General features: G+C 29.2%; 1 protein-coding gene across 11 annotated transcripts in view; it reads right to left on the reverse strand.

Moving 5' to 3' along the window:
• LOC107982113 overlaps window positions 1-12577 on the reverse strand; it is a 729835-nt gene that overhangs the window by 598828 nt on the left and 118430 nt on the right. The window contains exon 5 of one of the 11 annotated variants that reach the window (XM_031933126.1): window positions 2598-2713. The exons of the other annotated variants lie outside the window; for them this stretch is intronic. Coding sequence (XP_031788986.1) covers window positions 2598-2713 — 116 coding nt within the window. The remainder of the gene's footprint in view (window positions 1-2597; window positions 2714-12577) is intronic. 11 annotated transcript variants of the gene reach the window in all.

A 12577-nucleotide genomic window follows, 5' to 3' on the forward strand; every position in this document is an offset into this window, starting at 1 on the left:
ATTTTGAAAACCTAAATTTGGAAATTCCTAAAAATATCGCTTTTGCAATATTTTAACTACAAATATCACCTTTCTCAATATTTCAATTCAAAATTTTTGTTTTATAAATTTTTTCATTTTAAAATCTCAGTTTTATAAATTTTGAATTTCTAATCTTTACCCTTTCTCATTTTTATTTTTAAAATTTTTACCCTCAGCCGGCACTCGCATATAATCTTTGCCATTTCGGAGTAGCCGATCTATTCAAAATGATCAACTGTTTCATTGGTACGCGTAAATTTTCTGATACCCGTTATAAAGTTGATCAATTGTTTAATTCAAATGCAGGAATAGATTTTCATGCTGTCTGCCCTCATTGCAAAAAGTATACAAAACAGTTTCATTGTGATGATCGCGAAGTTACACGCACTTCCAGCGAAAGAATTAAAAGTCCAACTTACGTGATTACTTTGCTATTTTTAATATTGATAACGAAATCGCTTTGTTGATGAAAGAAAACTCTGAACACTTCAAGTCTGTGCTTAAAAAACGATATACAATTCCTAGTGGGAAAAAAATGTAATAAATTGTAATAAAACGTAAAAAAATGTAAGAAAATGTAAGAAACTGTACTTTTTTGTTGGATTTCGGACCTTTTTCTCATACGTTTCTGTACACTTTCTTACATTTTCATATTTGTTAACTTTTTTTTACATTTTATTACATTTTATTACATTTTATTACATATGTTATTTCACCGCCTAATATAGTTAATATATTTTTTTGATTATTAATTTTATAATAAAATGTAACAATGCATAATAAATTGTAAGAAAATGTAAAAGTATATAAGCAGAAGTAAGAAAATAAAAAAGTCGCCATTTTCGTATATAATATTACGCTTACAGACAATTTTTTATATTTTGTTATACTTTTTTACGTATTGTTACATTTGACGTTTCAAAGAAGAGACCCCCATGAAATCCTGGATCAATGGATTTGTAATAAATTGTAATAAAACGTAACAAAATGTAATAAAATGTAGCAAACTGTAATAAAACGTAAAAAAGGTCCGAAATTCAACAAAAATGTACAAATTGGTACGATTTGTCACATTTTCTTATAGTTTATTACACTTTATTACATTTTTTATTTCCACTAGGGATCTATTCAGATGTTGAAGATTTTACCGATGGAATTGCATATAAAAAGTTTATACAGTCGATACCATTGCATGAAAGAAATAACATTTAATGCTCTGACTTGTGGTATATGGTTTGGAAAAGACAAACCTGATATGGATATTTTTTTAAAACCTTACGTTTCTTATATGAACAAACTAGGAAGTGTAAGTGTTAAGTACAACATTAATGGAGGAGAACGACGAAAATGTCTGTGTATTATGTTCTTGTGTTAAGTCAGTAGCTAGATCTCCGATGCAAGGCTTTGTGCAATATAATGGCTACTTCGGAGCTGGTGTTTACACCTAGGTGTATACGCTCGCATGTTAAGAGGGTGTGCTGTAAAATATGTCCTTTTAGATGAACCATCGCCAAAAAGAACTGAAAGACAAACGTGGGAACATATGTAAAGGAGTATAGGATCACATAATTCAGTTTACGGTGTTAAAAGGCCATCGATTTTAGTAATACTGTACATGTCAGTGATGAACCCAAACTTTCAGATTGGTGTTCGAATGGAAATTAAAAGTATATCATATAAATTCCCTGTTGAAAATATTTACATGAAATTTTACATAAAATTATATGTAAAGATTTCGAACTTCTACATGTAAAATTTCACATGTATCAATGAAATTGTAAAACTGTACGTCAAATTTTACATCAAATTTCATATAAAGATCTTTATCATAAATTTTATGTAAAATTATATGTAAAGATTTCGAACTTCTACATGTAAAATTTCACATGTATCAATGAAATTGTAAAACTGTACGTCAAATTTTACATCAAATTTCATATAAAGATCTTTATCATAAATTTTATGTAAAATTTGACGTACAGTTTTACAATTTCATTAATACATGTGAAATTTTACATGTAAAAGTTCGAAATCTTTACATATAATTTTATGTAACATTTCATGTAAATAATTTCAACAGGGTTTAACATTAAATATTGTTTCATTATTGTGAAAGAAATGTGCATGCAAGCGATCAGATCTTTAAGTATATTGGTTTCTGAATAATAGCAGCCAGAAAATTTGAAAACCAGACATCGAAATGAGAATTTCTTCTGACTTTTGAAAGTGAAAATTCTTATTATTGCATTGGGAAAAGAGACAAAGTTATTATAACTTTCTACCTGTAAAAATACACTAGAAACCAGAAATACAACTGGCTAGGGTTAGTAAATCCTCTGAAACAACTCTAACATGAAATTTGACACGGCAAATCAAAAATTGATCAAAGGCCTCGAACTGAAAATTCCAACAGAGACAGTTAAGTATAAACTGTTACGGTAACTCATTTCTAAATAATTTTACAAATATCTGGACAAAAAATCAGATATTTAGCTTTAATACAATGCAGATGGCATAAGAATAATGGATTTGAGCATTGGCTAATAAGACTATATGGCTTCCATTTACTTACTCACCAACTTGAATTACCATCATAACCTTGAAGGATGTAAATATGTTTAATCTTTTTCTTGTGCTGCACTCTGACGGTTTAAACATTGTTAAGAGTCCAATTTTAGTTTTCCAAATATACCTATCATGTAAATTGAATTCATTCGTATTCTTAGGTTTAGGGCTTTCAATAATGATATTTTAATTATTTACAAAAGACAGTAACATTCGTCTCAATAAATAATCATAACCCAATGTTTACTTTTACTTTAAAAATACGCCAGTTTTGCCCAGTTTCAGGACAGTAAAAGCGCGTAAAATACACGCTTTTACAGGGCAGTTTTTTTGGCATTTTCCGACCAGTATGGTGATTTTTCGCTGGCCGGAAAGTCGGGAACATTTCTACCAGGGTTGCATTGGAATATTTCATTTGTAATTCTGTAGAAGTTTTTAAGAAATATAGATAGAAGCTTTAGAAATTATTTTTGAAGTTCCAATGATATGTTTATGGAAAATTTCATTAATATTCCTAGAAATATTCCGGAACAATATCTCTAAAATGATTCTGTGAAAGTTTTGAATATTTCAAACGGTTTTCAAAACTTTTTTTTAGAAGTTCTAATAGAATTTGTATGGTAGATTTCATGAAAATTCCTTGGAATATTGCAGTGGAGTTTAGCGGAGCAAAGTTTACACATATACGCGCGCACGCACACACATAAATTATTTCTTTTAAATATTTCAAAATATTTCAGTGTAATATTTCATGCTGTGTGGGTATATGAAAATTGCCGTGCAAAAATTGAGATTTTCTCAAATTTTTCTTAGATCGTATAATAACATGCGTTAAAAAATTTTCAATATTAACAAACATTTGTTTAAATTTATGAAAACTTTATAACTAAAAATGTCTGCAGTGACCGAACAAATGAAAATTATAAAATTTGATCTTTAAAAATATGGTATAGTGTAGATCGTGCATGGCATATATAAAAATTGTTAAGTTTTTCACGCTGTATACCTGGGCATGTTTTATAGCTTAATTCTTTTCAAAAACAGTACAAGATTTATATAAAAATCAATTTTCCTTTTTTTGATTATTTAACGCGGTAAGGTGCCTTTAAACAATATTTTACTTTTAGGAATGTTAAATTAATTTAAAAGAAGCTAAGTGCCGAATTAATCGGCGGAAATTTTCACACAATTCATTATTTTATCCATGTCATTAGAATTTCAGTAAAACTACTACGTGTATTTTTTCTATTAATTTTTTTATTACATTTTTAAATCTATTATTTGCGCAAATAGCTTACTTGATGACCCCCGGCAACGATTTCTCTACGTCCGTTGGTTCTATTTCATATATACCTTCATACATGCTGTGCTTTCTTTCAAAGGTTTTTACGACTATACAACGATGAAGCATGCCCAATTCTAATTTGCTACGGGCGAGTGTTTGCCGCGCTGACATTTGTCGCCAGTTATACTTCTCTTCTTTCTCCCTCCACTACATCTTTTTTTTCTTTCTCTTATTTTTAATAATACTTGGGTGGCTAACGTATTTCTTATCTTACAAATTTTGAAGATATTTTGCATAAACATTAAGCATTACGGTATGGTTCATATGCACAATATAATACAACAAACAATGTTATATTGTTACACGTTATTGGTAGATACGTACACTTAAGTGAATTTTTTTATGTCAGAAAGTTTAAAAAATGCAAAAACTAAATTTATAATTTGGTACATTTTATTACGATTTTTTGCATTTCTTTACTTATTTATTGTTATAAGGACTTAAGGTAGTTTTATTTTGCACAAAATAAATGTCTTAATACTGTACAATGTATAAACAAATAAGAAAATTAGATAAGTTTAATGTTATGTGAGTAAATAATATTAGGTTTATTTTATCATGCTTACTTAAAATTTCTTACGTGTTTACATAAATCGTTGCATTTTTATTTGAAAACTAAATTTGTACAAAAACATGAAAATTATTAAAGAAAAGTAAAATTAATAAATCATAAAAAATTTTAAGACAAAATGAAAAGTTACAAGACGTAGGAAAATTAAAAAAATATATATTGTGATAAAATATAAGAAAATTTTGAAAAGTATCGCGAGAGAGAGAGAGAGAGAGAGAGAGAGATTTTTTAGATTTTAGATTTATTAGATTTATTTGGCGTACAATATGTTGTACGATAAATTGTATACAGCAGGAATAATAGTACAGCAAAAGCAGAGAGAGAGAGAGAGAGAGAGAGAGAGAGAGAGAGAGATGCTGAACATAATGAACCAAAAAAATACCCCTAACAAACTTATTTTCCTACACAAAAAAATTCTACATAATTATTTTTTACATAAGAATCAATTTTACTTCACTGCAAAACTCTACACAAGTTACGACTCTAACAAGCATTGTTGTAACAACAGTATAACAATAACTTGTATGTTTGTGTTGAGTTTTCCGGTAGAGAAAAATTAATTCTTGTTTTGAAAATATCGGTGTAGAATTTTTTCATATAGAGAAATATGTTTGTGTAGGGTACTTTTGTGTATAGTATGTTCGGTGGAGAGAAAGAAGAGAGAGAGAATTTTCTGATATGAAAAAAATTGGATCTCAGCTAATTAATGAATTCGTCTCTTTAGTTTTTGAGTTTAGTGCAAATAAATTGTTCCAGATGCAGCTCGGACTTTAAACTTAAATATTTATTTATTCTTATGTAACTACGCAAAGCAGAGACACAAAACGCATCTAACGTTGCGATCATCAAGAGAAATCCAGGTGTGGTAGCGCTAGCGGCTTAGCGTAACAAATTGTCGTAGCCACAGAATGATATAAAATAATAGAGGGAAAAAGATTGAGAAATAAGGGGCGATGAAAACTGATCGAAGGGGCAAAAATGTGTAAATGTTAACTACATAACAGAAAATGTTGAAGTTCATGAATTGAATTTGAAACATATCAATTCCGAATATGTAATGAGAGTAATATCCATAATTATTATATTTGTAACAATTAATGTATTTTTAAAAGATCCGACAACTCCTACAACTATGCACCCCAAGCTAATGTAAATTTTCTTAAGTTATGCCTTGTTCGATGACAACTAATGGTTGTTTTTAATAATTTTCTTCTATAACATAATTTTTCTTTAATCAAAATAACTGATTATAATTAAGTTGACACAATTAATGTCCATGCATGTCTTATATAATCAAAAAAAATGTTACTATTTTTTCAGGTTACACACAATCATTCGTATTTTAATCCATGTTATTGTTCTATAAAGGTGTATTGTCAATTGTTTCCAAAATTTTTACTAATTTATTTATTGATCCATCATTTATATGAGAAATAAATTTTAATCTCATGTCAATTTTTCAATTATTCGATTTTAGTAAACCAAAGCTAGTTTTCTTTATGAAATAAATATCTACAAATTCACCATCTTAAATTAGTTAAAAAAATAATATCTAATGAAAAAAACTCAATCGTTTATAAAAATCAAACAAATTTTTTTTTTTTGACAACTCTAGTATTTTGGGTAAGAACTATCTTAAGGGATGTCGGAGCTAAAAACACTGTTTTTCTATTCCCTATAACTTTTAGAATAAAGGTTTTAATAAAAAACCAAGATCAGATCGCCATAGTGTTGAATTTAGTAAATCATTTTACCGAAAGAAAATACCGATCGAACTTTTAGTTTTTGTAAAAGTTATGAAATACGAGCAAGTGTTCACGCGATTACAGCGCTAACCTCAAAATCTAATTTTACTAATAACTTTTTTTTAATTTACTTGAATATAATGAGCAGAACTCCATAAGTTTGAGATTGGTGAATCATTCTACCGAAAGAAAATGGTAATTGGACTTTTAGTTTTTTTTTTAAGTTGTGAAATACTAAATACCTCGTGGCGGATTTGCGAAGCTATAGCTCCGACCTCCCTTTAACACGTTTACAAAAGAACACGAAAACACGTCGTGTGATCGTATTACTCGTCTTTGGCTCGCAATCGGTTTCATAATATCTAAATATTCTTCCAAAGTATGAAAATCATTCGCAATTAAGATGGAATTTATCTAAAGAAACACATGATTTTCAAACTGCATTAACTTGTCTTTTATACTATACATTTGTTCAAGAGCATCATATTGCTGAAAATAATTTTTAGATAAAGCTTTGTGTCAGTTGGCGCGGAATGCCCAATATATCTTTTAATTGTTAGTCGAAAACAAAATCAATTTTTAATCGTTAATCAGAACAATTTTATCCAAAGATTAAATCTTAATCGTCAATTGAAAAAATTTCAATCTTCAATTGGAAAAATTTCAATTAATGATTAAATTTTAATCGTTAATTAAAAAAATTTTAATTAACGATTAACTTAAATTTTAATCGTTAATTGAACAAATTTTAATTAACAATTAACAAATTTCAATCGTCACTTAGAAAAATTTTCATTAATGATTAAATTTTAATCAATTAGAAAAATTTTAATTAACGATTCAATTTTAATTTTTTAATTGTCAATGGTCTAATTAATATTTCTGCGACGCTGAAACAATTATAATCAATTAATTTAAACACTTAATAATTGTGTGTGTCGATTAAGGAATTTTGCTTCCTTCTAAGAGGAAGCTTTGTAATAGTAAAATTTTCAGTTTCGCTAAAACATCGTAGAAATGCATTTGGAGTACGAATCATGCGTTTTTAGAAAAGTTGTGTGCGGATGGCTGTGAGTGTGCGTATGTGTACGTATACCGTCATAATTCTGGAATCACGCAATCGATCATAATAAAATTTGGCATGCTTATATGTTTTCTGATTCTGAATTCGGAAACATTTTTTTCTTTATGATTCTGACCATTTTATGACTATATTATAGCCATTTTTCAATTTTTGAAAAAATATTTTTGCTTTTTTTGATAATATAATCTATACAATATATTCAACATAAGTGTATCTAAAAGAGCATAAAATTGCCTACTTTTTTCTGCAAGATTTTCCGGATTAACCGTTCTGAAAAAGTGACGGATCCCGGGTTAGAAACAAGATCCTCGGGCTTGCAAGGCATACGTTCTGTCGTCGCGCCACGGCCGCCACAGCATTGCATTCTTGTACTCGTCTTCTTATAGTAATTAGAAACCCGTGACGTGTGTACACAAGTGACAATATCTCCAAAACTAAATCGTCAAACGTTTTGAAAAAATGTATGACAATGAAAAACGATAATATCTATTTGCTGTAAAAATTTTTAACCACTTTGATGACTAGTTTCCAAGCTAAAAATCGAAAATTAAAAAAATGGGTTTTCTATTTCATACGAGAGTTAAAAGGCATTAATTAAGTTGAAATTTTGGAAAAATATTGATTTTTTTATCACCTCGGCTAGGTTCTTTTTGCAGCTTATAAAACCGTTTAGTTCAAAAGATATCAGGATTCAAATTCTTTGTCTCTCACCCTGTATACCCTGTATAACTGAAAATTACTATTTTTGTTAAACCTTCTAACTCGCTAACTAAAGTTCAGAATGTTTTAAGAGAATTCATGATTTTATGAGGTTATGAGGATCCTATGATATTTAAAATATTGATGTTTAAATTTTTTCATGAAAATTATATGATTTGATATTGTGACAGGTGCTCCTTCAGTAAAATAATTAAGATTGAAAGTATTTCAAAAATCAATAATATACTGTATATTTAAACAATATTGTATCTATTGGAATTATAAATTTTGTTGGAGGAAGCTACGTGCCAAAGAATTGGCAGCGTTTTTTTTCTGATCATCTTACAAACTCTATTACAAACTGTATTATAGTAATAAAACATTTTATTAACATATTTGATATAAAAAATATTATTTTATAATATTTAATTTTTTTAAAACATGCTTTACAATAAAATACTTGCATTGATTTCAGGACTGCATAAATTCGGGAAACGTGAACTAACTACCCCAAAAAGAGATACACTAATATATGGAAGATCTGCGTGATAAATTATAATCCGATATCAATCCGGACGGTTGCAAAGTAAAAATATTAGTAAATCATTCCGGAATGACAATTATTTCATGATAGATATGCGGCAATGATGAAAAAGTGAAAAAGAAATTGGATTCAGTTATCTTCTTTAATAAAAAATGGTTCACAAAAAGTGACCATGTGTAAACACGCCCATGAGGAAATGTGAGGTAAATAACCAAGATAGAAAAGAGAAGGAGGAAATTGAGATTAAAAAAGGGACATTTCCAAATAGATTGTATAGAGAAGCTATACGTTTACTTCTGTATCTAGCGAATGCCACTAGACCAGACATATCATATGAAGTTAATGTGCCGAGCAGACACCAAGTAAATCCTACCGACCTAGAATGGAGTATGGTCACTAGAGTGTTTCAGTACTTATCTGGAACTCGAGACTATGGATTGGTTTTTAAATGACAACATGGCCACTTTCATGACCGGGTCATGAAACATTTCACATAAATCAGATATATTCACATACAGATATATATATATATATATATATATATATATATATATATATATATATATATATATGTATATATATATATATATATATATATATGTATATATATATATATATATATATATATATATATATATATATATATATATATATATATATATATATATATATATATATATATATATATATATATATATATATATATATATATATATATATATATATATATATATATATATATATATATATATATATATATTATATATATTATATATATATATATATATACAGGGTGACCCAATTTAAACGGGCACCGCTCATAACTCGTCATGGACAGCCACAATCGAAAAAATGGTAGAGACCAAAGTTGTAGGATATCGAAGGGGCAACCCGATGGTGACCTTGGATTTGACCTTGAACGCGTTTTTCAAGGTCATTTGAAGGTCAACTTTAGATTTTTAAATAGGAACCCCATTCTTTTATTGCGGGAATGGAAAGAGCGGTAAATTTTACGTTCAGAATGGTATGTTCGGTTGCGGCACTGAAGGTCATCGCAAGGTCATGCAGCCAGAATGAAACCCCGCCTACGTAATTCCTCTAGCAACGCCAAATTAAAAAAATTGGTAGAGACCAAAGTTGTAGGATATCGAGGGGACAACCCGATGGTGACCTTGGATTTGACCTTGAACGCGTTTTTCAAGGTCATTTGAAGGTCAACTTTGGATTTTTAAATAGGAACCCCATTCTTTTATTGCGGGAATGGAAAGAGCGGTAAATTTTACGTTCAGAATGGTATGTTCGGTTGCGGCACTGAAGGTCATCTCAATGTCCTGCAGCCAGAATGAAACCCCGCCTACGTAATTCCTCTAGCAACGCCAAATTAAAAAAAAGTGGTAGAGACCAAAGTTGTTGTATAGGGGGGGGGGGGGAGAATTGTGACCTCGAATTTGAGCCAGTCCTACAAGGTCATTTCAAGGTCAAATTATTTTTTTTCAAACTTTACTTTTACTTTGTATCCGAGATGAAATCCCTTCTTAGATGTTCTCTGTCCAGCGGCCAAGACGCAAATGCGCCCTCGCTAGCGTCCAAACATAAGTCTCGCTATTCCCCGAATGATCCCTTCCGACGGTTAACTTGCGAATGACTCCTCTAGGTGGTCGCCACCTACCTACCCGAACTCCTGATGTGCGAAAAATAAAAATGGCTCCCGAAATAAGCCTTTTAAAATAAGTCCCGCGCTCAGTCTTGCCACCGCGACTCCGTCGAACCTTCCCCTACGACGCTTAACTCACGAATGATTTTCAAGCAGGCGCCCCGGCCCCGCGCCGTACCTGCCGCCCGAACTTTCGATTTGCAAAAATAAAAATAGCCTCCGAAAATTGTCGAAAGAGTCTCACACTCGGCCTTCCGCCAAAAATATTAACGAAAATTTTTATTAAAAAGCCAATCATCGATACAGAAAAAGATTAAGTAAAACATCGAAGTATTGTAGAAAAACGTCAAAGTTTGATAAAAACGTAAAAAAAATATTAAATGTTTTATTTTTAAAAAATCATAAATTGATAAACCGTAATGCCAAAATATGAATAGAATTTTACAATAAAAAGCCATCGATACAGAAAAAGAAAAAGTAAAACATCGAAGTATAAAGTAAAAAAGTTTTTATATTTATTTTACACACATTTATTATTTGAATCAGAAATAAATTGCATTATGTTTTTTTAAATAACGTTGTTGTTTTTCCATTTAATTTATTCATAAATTATTATTGTTTTAAGTATACATAGATATACATACATACGTATGTTTGTATACATATGCTATACACACATACATGTAAACACGCATGTTGAAAATACATATGTATAAGCAGAATTATAAAGTTTGTAATACATACCATGTCGTCACACAGATTATACATACAATTACTGGCAACAGTTAATATAATTATTTAGTGATAATTCCACTGTATAAATATTTTAATTCTATTAGAAATATTTTTGCAGCAGAAATTGGTAGGTACTTAAATTTTTTGCACTTTTCTATTAGATAAGTAATAATAAACAACCAACAACACTAAAAAATGTATGTTCATTATTTAAACTTGTACAATATGTAAGCTGTAAAATATTGTATTTAACACGATAATAATTAATTAATAACATACATATTAATATAAAATATTGCATCTAAAGTTATGTTAATGTAAAAAAATTTTTATCTAACGTAACAGAATATTTATTATTGTTAACAAATGAAGATTGTACTTTTTACATCATTTCATTTAATATTAAAAATAATACGAATATACATTTTCTATTAAAATTTTTGTATTAATGTCTTGTATAAAAAAAGTTCTGCAATACGTAATGAAGGTATTTCTTGAAGAATCAATTTACTTAAAATTAAAAAATGTTTGATATAATTTCAAGTCATAGCGATTATTCTAGAAAATATTGTTTAAGAGCTAAATATTCCGATTAATTACCCATATTTTAAATGTATGTATAAGTTTGATTTCACTTCATAAAATTTAATAAGTTAAAATAAATCTTTTACTAAAATACAATTTTAACTATTTTATAAGTTATCTATTAAAATTTACTTTTAACACTTTTGGAATTACAAAATATTTATTTATTATCTATTTCATAAAAGCTTCCTAATCAATAAATTATTTTATAATAAAAAATTAATAATTACTATTTGCAATTAAATAATTGTTTAAGTAGTTTTTTATTTATTATTTTTTGCAGAAAACAGTCTAAGTTCTAGTAATGCAGTAGAATTTTTAAATTTACTTAGATATTTATCGACTTCAAATACTAATTTAATAATTGAAAATATGTGATTTGAGTCATTTTTTTTATTTTTGTAATATTTATAATCTAAGTAAATATGCCGGACTATAGTCGAAGCGAAATTGTTGATATTTTATTGATTTTGGGAGAGTGTCGAAGAAATTATAATGCAGCAGCACAATTATATCGGAGGCGTTTCCCAAACAGAAATCATCATCCATCTCGAAGTACGATCCAGAGAATTGAACAGCGAGAGAGGCGAGGACCTCAAAGATGGTACGCTAAATGATTAAAATCTTTTCTTCTATTTTAAATTTACTACTTCGTTTAAAGTGCAACATTTTACACGCTTTCAGGATCCGGAGTCGAAAAAGTGGGTGCTGTTTGAAAAAAAATAATTTGACCTTGAAATGACCTTGTAGGACTGGCTCAAATTCGAGGTCACAATTCTCCCCCCCCCCCCCCCCCCTATACAACAACTTTGGTCTCTAACACTTTTTTTTAATTTGGCGTTGCTAGAGGAATTACGTAGGCGGGGTTTCATTCTGGCTGCAGGACATTGAGATGACCTTCAGTGCCGCAACCGAACATACCATTCTGAACGTAAAATTTACCGCTCTTTCCATTCCCGCAATAAAAGAATGGGGTTCCTATTTAAAAATCCAAAGTTGACCTTCAAATGACCTTGAAAAACGCGTTCA

The sequence above is a fragment of the Nasonia vitripennis genome (genome assembly GCF_009193385.2).
Source record: "Nasonia vitripennis strain AsymCx chromosome 5 unlocalized genomic scaffold, Nvit_psr_1.1 chr5_random0007, whole genome shotgun sequence".
In the NCBI taxonomy this organism is placed as follows: Eukaryota; Metazoa; Arthropoda; class Insecta; order Hymenoptera; family Pteromalidae; genus Nasonia; species Nasonia vitripennis.